Below are 16,577 nucleotides of genomic sequence, written 5' to 3'. Positions count from 1 at the left end.
GTGGGCAGCGCACTCGTTCGTCAAATTCATGTGGCCCTTTAGCCGAAAAGGTTGGCCACCCCTGGTCTATATGGATGACTAATTTACCCGTAGGTTAGTTATTTATAGTAATCTAGAGTCTGTCAGCCGTCAGTAACATCGGATGCAGCAAAGAAGACATAGGTGCCGCCGTGTCGGCTTGTGACGTCATAATGAATAATTGTCAATTGTCGATAACATCATAGTTGCACTAGAACGCACTTTACTCCATGCCATTGCTGTGTACAGTATGAAAATTCTGATGCGGCGTTTTAACACTGGCACTGTACTCGTTAAGATTAAGCCATACAGCTTAATTAAATCTTTAAATAAGCGATTATCATTCAACTGTAACTGTAGTAAGAGCAATATGGGCGGATATCAAGACCTGATCAATAGAAATTCGATTTGTACCAAATGGCCAATGGTTTGACGCTCGATATTGGTGCACTCGTTACCATTCCATACGGTGTCGATCAAGTTTATCGGAATATAATATTTTCCCATTGAAACGAATCGAATACTCGAATTAAACACTGTGCCATGTACACTGCGCCATGCCATTAACGAATTAAACTATGCAGTATGCACATTGCACATTTACAAGTCACAGTGCGCGATAATCCGGGAATACTAGAGTATCAAGCAGACATCAAGAATGAATTTACGAAACAGATGATTACAAATTGGAAATCGCGTATCAAATCAGTAATTTGGCTCCAATATAAAATACCATGGGGTCCTGACATCGTATTGAGTAGCCCGCACCGCGACAATTGTTCGCTGAGTGTACCGGCGTTTTGGGCTACTCTTCTGCCATCCCCTATTCACGCTCGAAAATCCTTACTGGAGTGAATGACGATCATGCGCAGTAATGAATTCCAATTCGCATGCATACATCGCATTGAGTAGCTCGCACCGCGACAATTGTTCGCTGAGTGTAACGGCGTTTTGGGCTACTCTTCTGCCATCCCCTATCGACGCTCGAAAATCCTTACTGGAGTGAATGACGATCATCCGCAGTAATGAATTCCAATTCGCATGCATAATTGCATACAGAATAACACTGTCCAATTACGCGGCCCGATTAAAGAACAATCACGAAAAAACTTGTAATAGCTCATCCGATTCATAGCAACGATGAGATGGAATTTCTCAGTTCATGCTCGTCATATCGACATGTGCAACGAAATCACGTTTTTATCCTCTCTCCCATTTCGCGTAATACATAGTGATCATTATTTTCGAACCGTTGGCCAACAAGGTTGTGCTGATGATGAAATTGCGGGTATGCCGAATACCCACAATATTCACAGGCATATCTAGCATACCGAGGTTCGGCAATCATGTATGAAAATTGAACATTGAACATATGACTACTCTGCTGTTAAATCCCCAGGAACATGGTTAGTCGGAAAAGGTAGCGCCAAAGAAGAAAAGATTCTGAATTTCGCGAAGGCCTGCTGTTGAATTATGTGAACTCAGCAGATATGGTTGTTGCATATATGATAGCATCTTATGAAATACGTCGGAGCCGGAGCTACCCCTCAAATAACTAGCTCCAGCTCCGGCTCCGGCTCCGGCTGAATTTTATATACAGCTCCGGCTCCGGCTACAGTTCCGGTAAAAATGCACGGCTCCGGGGCTCCGGCTCCAACGCCCTGTATGTAATGGAACTTTCCAGTTATGACATGGAGATAATGTATCAATACTTCCATTCAGCAGTTTTGCCACAACTATCACAAAGGTCCTACTCTTGGAATGTCAAATCGGTTGCCTGCTTCACAAAATTTAGTGACAAGTTCACATCTAAAACGGTGACTTACCAACCCTAGTCAAGATAGGTTGGGAGGCAACAAAATTGGGCAATGCTCACACGAAGGAGACTAATATTAATGATGATATTTATTCGAATTCGTATACTGCAAACACAAATGCTATTTGACCACTGTCGTTTTCCAGCGTTGCATCTCGCATATTGTAACTTCCACTACGCCAACTATCCAAAAAAGTCTGTAAATCGTAGTCTCGAAACATGTAGAAATTACACGCATAAGAATGTAACAGGGATAGCATTTGCTCCGCTTCACTCAGCGTGGCTTGATAGCGTGGCTTGATAGCTGTGTGTATTTGTTGACGATGAAGTGAAATGCCGTTTTTAGTGGCCAAAAATATTATTAGTCACTGTGTTTACTGATTCGCTCAATCTCCTTCTCAATGGCTCAATTGTTTCTTATTCTTAGAGGTTTTGGACGGTTGGGTGATATTTTCGAATTAACGATAACTTGCATCATGCAACTCCAAACGAACAAATTTATTCACCATTCAGGTAAAAGGCTAGGAATTTATGCTTTACTAACAGCAAAAGTTGGTAAGCTAAAGAAAGCTTCAAACCTAAGCCAATGGACGTAAGATCAGCCGGACAACAGCGTCCCACCACATCATAATTCTCTGAGCTCACGTAGTATCGCAATTGTAATTATTGGGGAAAAATAATTACCTATCACAAAAGCCACCAAATGAAATGGCTTCCAAGGAAGTATGCTATGGTGAGGTAATACCAATTTGAATATAGGGCCTATTTAAAACTCTTCATGAGATTTGCAAAAACATTAAAATTATTGTTTTAGTCATTGTGTGACCATATGTCAATGACTATACCGATATCCGCAGTTTCCATCTGCTGCTGCATTGTATTTGAATTACAGTACATTGACACGATTAACAATCATGCTATTGCTGTCCGTGCAGTTGTGTCTATGAATCATGGGGTATTGAACCACCTTGTTTCAAACGTTGAAGGAAAGGCTTGAATTACTTTCGTTAAATTAACGCCTTATCGAAGTATATAATAAATGTACGTTGGGCAAAGTCCGTTGTACCAGATATGATAAATTATAAATGGATCGTGATGACTTCCCACCAGGCAAGTGGTTTCCATGCCCTGGTCAGTATTGGCTTTGATTATTGAAGGTATTTGTTGAATACAAGAAATTGTAACTAAGACACAAACCTGAAATTTTCGGTTTCTGTTGAAGATGTTGTTGCCATCCTAGTTTTGCAGAACATTTTGACTATACCTAGAATACTGCGCTGCATTGCTTTCTATAGCAAATAGAATATTGCAACACAAAAATAATTTTATAAAAAGCGAATATGAATCATATTAACTCCATTGAAATATAACAACTCAGTAATGGTTTATGTTATTTAGCATTCACATACGGGTGGGACCAACATCGATCTATGTCCGTAAGGCGAAAATGAGTGAGGAATTGCAGTTACGAAGTGTTGAAGGATCTGAAAACGCCAGATCAGAGGAAAATGTTGAAGAACCTGGAGGTGAGTACACAGCGTCCAGAATACAGAAGGTCAACCTACATGCGATATGTCCATAATAGCATTCCGGTCGATATCAGACAACCTTGATCAAAGACGAGAATTTGTTCCATTGTGAGAAGTAAAAGATGTGACACCCTTTTGCTCATACGTGAATGGAGGTATTCAAGTGAGGTGCTGGATTACCTTGCCAAGTACTGCTACAATAGGGTTGTCGTAATTTGAGATCCGGAAAGGAGGGCACTCTTCACAGGATGCAAAAGTTACTATAGCGGACGAGAAAATGGGCGATTTTCTATATCTAGATCTAATTACCTTGTATTGACTAGAAAAAGGTCATCTCGCGCGATACACCTTCATTTCATAGTTATTGTTCTGTATATAGTCCTAATTTCATATTTCATGACTTTTCTCATCAACAGTCATAACCTTCTATGCCCTCAAACTATCCTTTCGGATTGCTATAGCTTTTTGATAGCATTTTGTGATATGAAGTTTAGGGGGCGCGACATTTGTCACTATCATAAAGGAGGGGGGTGTCTGAAAAAGTTTGACAACCAATGCATTCTGATTATATATCATTGCAGAATCCCATGTAGCAATAGTAAATTCTCTCCTATCGATGTTGTTCCTGATCACCGATCACTGATCGTCGTAGTGACAGCAAATAGTAATATAGGGTCGAATGTGCTCCAGATGTCGCGATTTGCAGGTATAGTCCGCAAGACGAGCCAGGATATAAGCTACTGACCATAACATGATATCCTTACAGATATATTTTACACTTCTAACAGGCCAGTGATGGAAAAGTCACACTAATCGGTTTCTTTATACATATATTCGATTTTAAACCAAGTCTTCGTGATACGTGGGCCCTCTACGTGTCCGAGGCCATCGCTTGGCCATGGTAAAAGGATGCATTGCCACAAATACTTAAGAGTTGGGATACTTCATTATTCGCGAAACAGACCGAATACTTCAATAAGAATTTGCAACCAAAATATGTCATTTCAGATGACACAGAATACGATATGAAATGCCAAAACCCTCTTCATTTGGTCACCGATCACAAATTTCACGCCAATATCCCCAAAATTTGATGTCCCAACTAAAACAATTTTGCTGAAACTTACTGAATGCCAATATCAGCAATGTACAAGTGACGTTTGGTGACGTTCATGGTTAGTGCTGAGAAAATATTATTGTTTTAATTTTGGAAATCAGTGCTACAATAGCTTTCGATTGATATCAGTTGATATAAATTCTGAGCTGCGTACGAGGAATTGCGCGATCACAGGTGATACTGATACTTGACTTATATGCAGGGTTGCCATACCGTCCTTATTTCTAAGATTTGTCCTTATTTTGAAGGGCCACGTCTTAAAAAACTCAACAGTCCTTATTTCTAAGAAATGTCCTTATTTTCGACTTGCGTCCTTATTTTGTCTTATTTTCAACCGCCACAGAACTTCGATCGTTTTCCTCTGGTATCTGTTTTGCATAATATTCTAAAATTATGCTTTTTCGTCGAGATTTTATGACATCATAAATGAAAGGAACTCTCATGACGTACACACCACAAGATTTGACTTCTAAGTGGTGAGATAGCTATAGGGCAGTGAGTGGTGGTATAGCAGTTTCGTCTGTACCAAGCTACCGCAGCGGACGTCATTTTAGCAGTAAACAGCAGTACCACGTACCTGCTGTTTGGTCTACAGCAGAATAAGCTCAAGCTGTGGGAAGGCAGCATTTATTGCGTAGTGAGAGAAGGCGCAGTGCAGTCGACACATTTGTTGAGATGTAGTAAAGCTATAAATCATTGATAAATTTTTCTAAATTATATTGCACTTGCGCATATAGTTTTAGCTACATATAAGGCTAAATCTGATTAGTATAAATGAACAGGCGTAAAGACGTTTTTCGTGACGATTATGAGAGAGAATTCAAAGGTATATAATGAAGCTTGAAGGGCGAGTGTTTCTCACGTAGCAATATCTGCAATTGTGACATTAACCTGGATGCCATAGGAAAGACCGCTATTTCAACTCACATTGATACCTCAAAACACAAGAAATGTGTCATGATGATCAATTTGAGATAGCCGATGAATAATTTTTCCACAAGTCGATCAGCACCAACGACCACAGACTACAAGGCAGTTGCTGCAGAGGGTAAATGGGCATTCCATACTGTCAAACACAAGCAATCATTCATTCCTCAGCAACGACTGCACATCGCAATTGTTCAAAGCAATATTCCCCGATTCCAACATTGCAAATAAGTTTTCTTAGGCCAGGACCAAGACTACAAGCATTGTTAACGGTTAACTTGGTGTACCGCCTTTTCCCATCTTGGTTGACGCCTCTAACGAGGTGATGAAGTTTGGCTTATCACCCATGGGGGCAAGACCAACGTTTTTTTGGGGGGGGGATGGGTGACGAAGTGCTGTTTCGGCCCTGAGTAAAGGTATACCTAGACCTGAGTTGTCGTGCGATCCGAAGCACTTTCTAAAAACAAGGAGTTGCTGGAGCAGATTGTTTCTGGTGAAAAGTATGGAATGTGATATGCCATTGCTCGTATAAATACAAAGTATGTACAAAAACGCGTTTTCATGCTAATCTAATTTTTCGACTGTTCTTATTTTTGGGTCCATGTCGATGGCAACTCTGCTTATATGTGTTCGCCTATCCTTTCGACCAATATGTCCGAACAATTAGTATCCAAAGTGGGTATTTGCGTGTACAGAAATGTTCAAAATTTGTCATTCACCTACATCGCTAAAAAGTACCAAAGGTTCAAGTAATTTTCTGTCCACGGCCTCACTTGCCTCCCGTGACCGCACGCCACTGGGCTACATTTTACAGTGTACACACTCGCGTGAATGCCATTACAATGTTTGTGATCCTCCTGTAATAGGACAGTATAACCTGGTAGCTTATTCCCAAATGTGGTCAGTAACGAAGTATTTCTACTTTTCCCAAGTACTCAAGGAGTCTTTCTCTACTTGCAGTACTAATTCAAGTAAATCTAATTTTCCGCTACTACTACATCGTTATATTTTGTCGCAATTACTTTTCGCTGGTACATGTCGTCAAGAAGAAACCTATTATTTCGTCCAATGAGAGAGCGAGAGAGAAAGTGATAAGGAGAATGTGTGGGGTTTTAGGCTTTCAGGGAGTGCCAACAAGAATTTTATTTTCAGGAAATCCGGTTTGTGGTTGTGCTTCGCGAGAAATGGATAAAGAATGACAATTTTTATTTTTACAAAGGTACCGGTAATGCGTGGTTGCTTTCACACCGTGTATTCGCCCATATGTGATGTTCAATCACAGTAAATATGGCCCAGCATAATTTGTGGAACGATGGGTGTCGTAATCTAGCAATACATGTAACTTATCGGCGTTGCTCTACACATTAATCATGTGTCTCATGGGTCACCATTCCTTTCCACCATTCGATTGCCTAAAACGGGGTGATGGGGTTAACAAAGGTTAGGAGCCGCTGCTCCATAGAAAACTATCATTTGCAAAGTATGATGCGGTTGAATTGTGATGTTGTGGAACATTTATACTTCCTGGGATGTAGCAGCACGAATCTATCACTCTGCACAGTCCGCATAGCCGGATACTAAATTTTTACCGAGCACGGGATAATATCTATGACGGCTTTTCTCAGTTAGCTACTGACTTACTTTAAAAGATTCAAACCCAGCCAATTCTACTTCTACTTAAAGTGTTTTTGGTGGCTTTTAAACCACTACCTGTATCTGTATTTCAGTAGATTTTTGCTCGACTACTTCGACCACCTTTGCTTATTTTTCATCGCCAGATAAGTCAGCTCCGCAAAGTGCAGTTGCAGTTCACGAAACACGCAATCGCTATCAAACTTTTAAGGCTCAAAGGCGATGGAATCTGATGTTATCCGGGATGCTCATCGTAAACCTTGTGTTCATCATGGTATGCGTACTACTGATAACTCAGGTAAATGCACTAGTCATGGTTGCTGATCTGCCCAGTAGATATTTGGCTACCAACTTGACTACCATAGCTTCCGCTTTCAACACCGGAGACGACGTCTGGAAGGCAAAATATTACTACGTGTCGTCTTATTATATATTATTGTATATACTACAAACTACCAGTGAAGTATTTCATTTGGTGACATGATTAGGGCTTTGTTTTAAACAAAAATCAATTTAAAACAAACATGTTTAAAACAAAGCCCTTGTTTAAAGCCTGTTTTTTATTGTTTGTGTTTTGTTTCGTTTCTTAGCAATGACGTCACGAATATTCAACTGTGACGCCATAGTGGATTGCCATTGACAAGTGAAAATATAGGGTAAATATAGCTCCTTTGACGAAATAGTCTTCCAAACCCTGTCATATACGGACCAAAAATATCTTTAACCAGGACTACATCGTCATGCAGCATTTATGCGGTCGGCGGTCATCATTATTAAAACATGCATTCCGTACCGATGATCCATACATACGTACTATAGCTGTTGAACGGGCTATTTCGCGGGTTCCAACCATCCCACATCGTATAAGTTGGCTATATCGGGTGGTAATCGTCCGTAGGCTGATAGAACATGTTTTTGGAAAGTATTTACACACTTATGGCCTAATTATACTTAAAAAAAAAAACATTTTTAAAGGCATTTGTTTAAAACACTGTCTAAAACATATTTTAAAAAACCATTTGTTTTAAATGCAACCCTAGTTATGATACGAGACAATATGCCTATATTTTGTAATACGATTGTTGATACACAATGTTCAAGGTCTCTAGCTGACGATTACCCCAGACGAGTGATAAATAGTTGTGTTCATTTTGATACGAAAATACTATCCTGGGCGGACAACATACGGCACACGGCTGGATCCGGCCCGCTACGGGATTTTGAGCGGCCCGTGGAGAGTTTCTACCATGAAAGTGAAAGAGTAATCTGAAAGTATTGACAAATTTTATGTGTCATGGAAGAAATCCAAGTTGACCAACCCGAGATGGATAGTCATGAGACTACTTATGTTCTGTTCGGGTCTACAATACATAAATTTGCGAGCAAACATTTTCAACCATGAACATTGGCAAGACGAGATTGCGTTCCAATATAATTGATGTTCACGTGCAGTATTTATTAAGGGTTTCTACGCCCGACATGCAGCCAGAGCTAATACTCGTAATAATCGTCAGATAATATTTTTTATCTGGACACGACACAAACTATGTACAATGCGATAAGACACAATGCGATGTCATGAACAGATAGGAGAATGCCGAACGACCATAGCTGCGATGCGGTCTCTTAAACTGCCATCCACCTTGACCTAGTGCCTGATGTCTCGGTTCTTTCTTCGGTGTGTTGTCTCTATTCCTCGGTTCTTTGTAGCTATTTTCATTTCTTATAAGTGCACTCTTTCAACGGGTCTTTTATGGACTTTTTTGTTGCCGTAAAAACAGACCAGAAAAACCTCCGACGCGAAATCGAGCGCGGGCCGCCGGGCGGCAGGCGCTTATCGTCATCATTACGCTATCCGAGTTCAAAGAACTTCTTGACAATTTTGATTGACTACGGATGTCTGATTGACTTCAACTAGTGAGTAGTGTTATCATCGACCTTATAGACCGTCCAATCACAGAAGGCCACGTCGCCTTAATATGCCACGCCTACAGGACGTCCATTGACACGCCCATCGCCACATCATCTGCTACGTCATCTATTACAGCTCTGCCACATCATCAAGCATATTCTGACATGTGTATTTAGTTCATTATACGTTAGATGATACTTTCCTCATATATTCTATTATGTGTATTTAGCACTATACTGTGACTTGATAATATTAATGCGTACACTTTCATCGCGGTTTTTATGATGGCATATTAAAATTCTACGCACATTTCGCACGATCATCTACGCAAGGACGTTGGTAACATTCAGATTCTGCTTCTATTATGTGTATTTAGGACTAATGCGACTTAATAATATTAGTGCGCTAACTTTCGAGAAATAATTTTTGTATATTTCGGACTATGTGTGTTCGCGAAGACTGTAATTAATTAATATAAAATGGGATTTCGCCTATTCCTACTTCCAAACTTTTATTTTACACTCGCGGTTTTATTGTTATATATTAAAATTATACGTACATTTCACGCGATCAAGTACGCATGATTTTATGTGAATTTCATCGATAGTGTTCGAGTTCTATGTGGCATAGGTACAATTCCAGCATCGGTATTTGCAATAAAGCCTAAAAATTAGAGTCGCACCTTTTCGCAATTTATGCAGCTATTCGCGCAGACTTTGCCGCATTTGCTGTATCTGAAGTAGAATTTCAGCGTCGTTATTCGCTATAAGCCGAGAAATGCACCCTCGCGCAATTTATATAGCCAAACGCATTAACTTTTCTGCATCTGAAGTAGAATTTCAGCGTCGTTATTTGTTATAAGCCGGGAAATGTACCTTCGCGCAATTTTTACAGGCAGTCTCACACACTTTGCTGCGTCTGCAGTAGAATTTCAGCGTCGTTGTTTGCTATAAGCCGGGAAATTAGAGTCGCTGCTTCGCGCCATTTTTACAGCCAGTCTCACACACTTTGCTGCATCTGAGCTTCATACTAATACATGCATAATTTTTGCATGACGAGAATAAGGGTAATACGGTCAATAAACGCCGGAGGCGAGTCATTTAAACCTTGTTGCTAGATAATACCGCTTTCGGCTACAACAAAGTTGCCCTGCAACAAAAAATAGAAGCCCTAATTATCATGCAGAGGAAATTTCAATTATGCATCGAATTATTCGAATAGACTATCTACATTGTATAGGTATGAAGTGAAATAGAACGGAATTTACGCAAAAGTTGCTATTGATCATAGACCAAGCTTGCTTTCAGAGCTGGAAACTAAATGCATATGAAAATTTAACTAGGTTTTCCCCATACGCATCAAATGTAGGCCTACTCAAGTGTTTATGAGGTGGCGAATAGTTGGAAGGTTGTTGGGATGCAAGGACGTCACATAGAATTGTGGAGTTTTCTGTAAACTATAATCCAGTGATCTATTTTCAATCACTATACTTTTATTAATCTAAACTAAGTACTATTAGTAGGCAAACCGTAGGAAAGCAGGAGTAATTCGTTATCCGTGAAATAAATAGATGGCGCGCAATATGAGCGGTGCTGCGATTACTGACCAATACTTTGAATTAATGTATGAAGTAGCGGGTTCGAACTACGGAAAAATTTAGTCCAGCTCACGCATTTTCCATTTTCAAAAGTCAAAACACGACGTTTTTTGTAAAATTAATACTAATTTTAATGAAAAATAGGAAAACAGAGCGAAAAATTACATTTTATCCCGGAACGCAACAAGAAAAATCGTATGACTTTGTAAACTACTTATTCATGACATAATATTAATTCTCATTGTACACTTTTTCACATTTTATAACACTTTTAGTAGTACTTAACAGTTTCAGTTTTAAATAAAATTCGGAATATAAACTAATCGAAAAATTCGGTAACCAATTTCGCGTAGGCTATGCATACAAATGAGGAACGTTACATCAACGCGTGTTAACTAGTTGTAATATGCAGCTTGTAATTCATGCAAGTAAGTCGGACAAATTCGTCGCATGAACACGACTTTAATGGACATAACGAAATGAATATTTTGTAAAGTAGATATTTTTCGGTATGCTAAATTCGGCTACGCGGTGCTAGTCTTCTTGGCCGCATGAAATAGGATGTTTTAGCTTCAACCTCAACGCATTAGCACACCGAATTTAAATATTGGCGTTAAATAATATACAGTAGCTCCAATTTTAATGAAAACATAAAAATAAAAAAGCGCGAAAATTGCATTTATCCTGGAACGCACCAAGAAAAACCGTATGAATTTGTAAAGTAGTTAGAAAACTACACTATTCCGCTACCCCAAAGACTTTGACACTCCGGATTTTGTATAGTGTATGCTAATTTTACATTGCGGAGTATTCAGTAAAGTTTAATCCAGTGATTCTCCATCTATTTTCAAACACGATCCTCTTATTTGTCTAGGCTTCGAACCCCACATCCAGTACGTTTTATGGGGATTAATATTTTCAGAGTCAAGTATATGGTATCGAGACTTCATGAAACTTACTTGCAAATAGTTACTTCTACCCCAATTTAAAAGGTTTCTCAGATATCGTTACAATGGAACTGGGTTGAGCGAGCGGTTAAGGCGTTGGACTTAAGTTTCAATGAACAGGTGTTCACGTGGGTTCGAACCCCACACCCAGTACGTTTTACGGGGATTAATATTTTTAGATTCAAATATAGCGTATCGAGTACTTTTTCTCAACTGTAATAAAAACTTTTAGACTCCGGATTTTGTGTAGTAGGCTATATACTAATATACAATACCGCATTTGTAATTCGAGCAAGTACAGGAATATCATAGTTCTTGTAACAAAGTTGTCTGCGCACAATATATGTTAATCATAAGTCCTACACTTTCATGATTTCACCCTAGTTTGAGTTTTAGAAAATATTATACCGACATCGCGACATCTTTCAAAAACAAAACCATGATCAATGATTGGGAGATCATTTTTGCTATTTTTCATTGACATAAGTCATTCTGGAACTCGAAAACGCATTGTACGATATAGATGAAACTTAAGCAAATCCTAGGATCCTCATTTCCAAAGTAGCTTAGATCTCGAAATAAGCACTGAATTTAATGGATTTATCTGAGATCATTGCTTTACTTAATATCTCCAAAATGTGCATTATACAAGTACGTCACCGTCGAAACCCTATGGCTATAACTATCTGGCAGTATAATTGCAGCAAATACTCGGGTACTAATTTTAAAGTAGCTTAGGAATCTAAATGAGCTCTGAGTCGCTGTTAGCTCGATCAACTTCCTGTGTGGCTGTAATATCGCCAGCTGAAATCAAGCGTGGTTGGAACGCATTAGCACACCGAATTTAAATATAGGCGACAAATAATATACAGTAGCTCCAATTTTTCACTGCACTATGCCGCTACACTAAAAACTTTAAAAATCCGGATTTTGTATGGTGTATACTAATTTTACATCGCGGAGTATTCATTATTATGTAGCTTGTAACTCATGCAAGCAAGTCGGACAAATTCGTCGCATGAACACGACTATAATGGACATAACGAAAATTTTTGTCAAGTAGATCTTTTTCAGTATGCTAAATTTGATGTTGTTCCATACCGAATAGCACTCGTCAAGGTTATACAAGCATAACCCTGGTTTGAACACTTTTACAACGATTCTTTTTGCTTCTTATAACATCCCACTCGAAGCCCTCGTTATTAGGCTATGATCTCAGCCTGGGCTATGTCTTGAAGCCTACGGGACTTTGCAAATTGTTTCGATTTATTCTAACCGTTCTAATTTGAGGAAGCCCATTTCACTCAATGTATCGATGCGTACGGTATACTCTACATACAAAATTTTCTGAATAATTCTCCCTATGTTAATTTACCATAAGAAAGACAATTTGACTCCCAAAGTCCGAAATACTTGTTCGCTTGAGCTAAGCCGCAGCGCTTGGAGTGGAGTTTTATAGTTCTTGTAAAAAGTTGTTTCCGCACAATATATGTTTATGGAACTCCTTTAAAACCAACACCGTTCTGTACCGACTTTCTGCGTGAATCTGTTTTGCAGGAGCGTAGCACGCATTATGCATAGATAACTTTAATAACGGAATTAGCATGCTCGCGAGTTGATGTACTAATTGACTGTTTACGATTGATACGCATTACAATCATTCGCTAGCGGATAGCTGTTGAGTGCGCGAGTCAATAAACGGCATCATAATCGAATATTTACCTTGTGGAGTGTGTCACAATCGTTCCTCGGCGAAGCGTCCTAGATGTAATGTTAACGATTTTTCAATATTTCGGAATGCGATGATAAACCTTCATTTAACATTGAATTCCCACCTTGAACGTTGGTACGCGGTTATAGGACATTATAAAAATGCACCGTACCAAATCCCATCACACATTTCATCATGGAACAACTTTAAAACTAACGCGGCTCTACATCGACTTTTTGCGTACATCTGATTTGCGGGAGCGTATAGCACGTACCTATACATAGCCAACTTTAATAACGGAATTACCATGCTTAACATTGAATCCCAACTCTAAACTTGATACGCAGTTGTAGGGCATTATGGCAATGCACCATGCTAAATTTCATCACACATCTAACGATGAAACACCTTTGAAACTATCGCAGTCGAATACCGACTTTTACGCATATCTGTTTTTCGTGAACATAGCATATACCCATACATAGTCAATTTTAATAACAGAATTAGCATGAAGAGACTCTTTGGGGTACAGAACTTTAATATACATTTTAATAATATATTCATATTAAAACCCGAAGCTTTTCGAGCTGACACTTCTCAAGGGCAATCGTCAGCAAATGGAGAATTTCAAAAACATGCATCTAGCTACATTGCATACAACCAATTATGACGTCATAGAAACAAACAACATGAAATACAGGCAAACCGCGAGCGCAGCTAGTGGACAATTTTTAGATTCACTACAAATTCCTTCTGCTGACACAAGCGCGGTCGGTGGATTTTAATATAAGTCGATTCCAGTGCAGACAGATGGAAATTAGTGCGGCCTCTACCTAATATCGAAAATCTTTCATCGCGATAGTTTTTAGCGCAAGTTGCATTCTCAGCCAAATGCTTGCCGATGGCAGAGTTCATAGCCATGGCCTGATTACGTTCTAGTATTCGGAGATCAGTTACGGCTGCGTCTTCACGAGAGTCCAATATGCGTGATCTAATAACGCTAGGGACATGTTGTTTGATGCGTTCCTGCAAGCGCTGAGTTGTTCTTCCCACGTACCGACAATCACAGTGGCACTTGAAATCATAGACTATATTGCTTTGTTGAAAAGCAGGAAGAACATCTTTGCGCGTTGCAGGAAGCAATTGTTTGGTGGTAAACACAACATTAGTTTTTACGTTATCGTAACAGCGATTTACAGCAGAAATCAACTGTTTTTCAAACCGGGAAGAGATGGGGCCCAGCCACGGCAAATGTATATATACATTTTCCTCAGACCGTGTGTTCGTGTTTTGTGATTTGTTGGGATTGAAATTACTGAGTTTTCTGTCCACAGAACTTTTGATGATGTGTTCGGGGTAGCCGTTATCGATTAGAATTTTGCGGATATATTCTAGCTCCGCGTTTAATTTTACATCCGAACAAATCATCAAGGCTCTGTGCACCAATGTGCCAATCAAATTTAGTTTACGGCGATTCGGGCTAAAAGAATTCCAGCGTATGTAATGCCCTGTAAACGTTGGCTTCCGGTAAACCGAAGTGACAAAGCTAACACCCCGTTTTTCCACCAGAACGTCTAAGAATGGTAACGGTAACTAAGATGTCTGTCAAAATGAGACGGAGTTCGATGATTTCTTCGTTAACTTGAATTTTCTACACTCGTCTTTAAAATTCACATTTGAAAAAGAGCGTGCTAACTCGTTACCATTCTTAGACGTTCTAGTGGAAAAACGGGGTGTTAGCTTTGTCACTTCGGTTTACCGGAAGCCAACGTTTACAGGGCATTACATACGCTGGAATTCTTTTAGCCCGAATCGCCGTAAACTAAATTAAGTATGGAAGTACTCTTACTTCTTGAGAATACCCAAGTAGGTTTTTTGCCTACATGCACCACATACTCTCAAGTCCTTATGATATTGGAGTACATCAACTTCATGATAGCTAGAGTATTAAACAGTAATATACCTAGAGTACTAACGTTTTACGCAATTTTATGTGGTTTTGGATAACATCTAAGATGTAGGCTCACTTTGAAGGTTACTTCGTAATACTCAAATATTGCGCAGTGAGAGTTCGCAAATTCTCGAAGTATTTTTGTTATTTTTATTGCGATAAGTCATTCTGCAGCGCGAAAATGCGTCGTAGGATATAGATGAAACTAGCACCACTCATCAAGACCGCTGAAAACAGTACATTTCAACATTTAGTAGCGCTAAATTTCTAGTAAAGTACAAGAAGTGATGATTTCCGAGTGAAGTAAAAAGTAAGTATTGCTGGTATAGTTTACCTGAAAACCGAATACTCTGAAATAGAAGTAGATGCAGTGTAAATAGTTAATCACTTGATTAAGTTTAGTGCAAGCTGATAAAACCTATACTTGAGTACTACAAAATGCAAGAGTATTTCGCCATCGCCTCCTTCCCCGTAATAAGTGACTACGGTTTAAGACTGCTTTTACCGATACTCGTCGGTTTCAGTTTTAGATAGAATTCGGAAACCAAATAATTTCATAAACATAAGCTAATTTAATGAATTTACTCGAATGTGCTATGCCGCGCTGATAAGATTAATTATAATATACTTATCATGTTACAGCGATTTTTCTAGCGTAAAAAATCTTTAAAATGTAGTAAGCAGGCCAGTATGAAGATATTCGTTGTGCTGAATAAACATAAAAAATACTCTAGACTACTTTATCGATACTTTACAATTTCAGTTTTAGATAAAATTTGTCCCTTTCACCTATAATTACAACTCCTCGCTATCTATGTATAAGCATAAAAAACATTCCCGCGCGCGCGTCTTAGTATTAGGTGGTATTGGGTTAGGAAGAGTTAGGTTTAGGAGCGCGCGGGAATGTTTTTTATGCTTATACAACCCAACGAATACCCATCGGCCTGCTTACTACATTTTAAATATTCTCTCCACTATCGTGTAGACAAGAATATACTTCTCTTAGTAAGCAATTTCTCGTGAATTCCGAAGCACATTGACGTGTGTTAACTTCTATATTAGATGATAGTATAATTTTCATGTCTGATAATGTTACTTGTCAAGGCGATACAAACGTAAGCTCAAACTACTTTAAAATTTAAAGTCTTACCAAATTTTATCTAAAACTGAAACTGTCGAGTACCGATAAAGTATTCTAAAATCTAGTCACTTTTTACGCGGAGGGAGAACATAGCGAAGTACTTGTACATTTTGCAGTACTCGAGTATAGGTTTGGCCTGCTTGCGCTATACTTAATGAAGTGATTAACTATTTACACTGCATCTACTTCTATTTCAGAGTTTTTCGCTTTTTCGACCAAACTATACCTTCAATACTTACTTTTTAACTCACTCGGAAATCATTACTTCTTGTACTTTAG

The 16,577-nt window shown here is 39.0% G+C and overlaps 1 protein-coding gene across 1 annotated transcript in view; it reads left to right on the top strand.

Annotated features, from left to right (window-relative positions):
- The first annotated feature begins 3,116 nt into the window (after nt 1–3,116).
- LOC145442917 (uncharacterized) overlaps nt 3,117–16,577 on the top strand; it is a 29,691-nt gene continuing 16,230 nt past the window's right edge. The window contains exons 1-2 of the mRNA XM_080320962.1: nt 3,117–3,360; nt 7,186–7,337. Coding sequence (XP_080177088.1) covers nt 3,222–3,360; nt 7,186–7,337 — 291 coding nt within the window. The 5' untranslated portion in view covers nt 3,117–3,221. The remainder of the gene's footprint in view (nt 3,361–7,185; nt 7,338–16,577) is intronic.

This window comes from Botryllus schlosseri, chromosome 7 (assembly GCF_051294905.1).
Source record: "Botryllus schlosseri isolate E-star chromosome 7, Bs_hap1, whole genome shotgun sequence".
NCBI lineage: Eukaryota > Metazoa > Chordata > Ascidiacea > Stolidobranchia > Styelidae > Botryllus > Botryllus schlosseri.
This window is presented reverse-complemented; position numbering and strand designations above follow the sequence as displayed.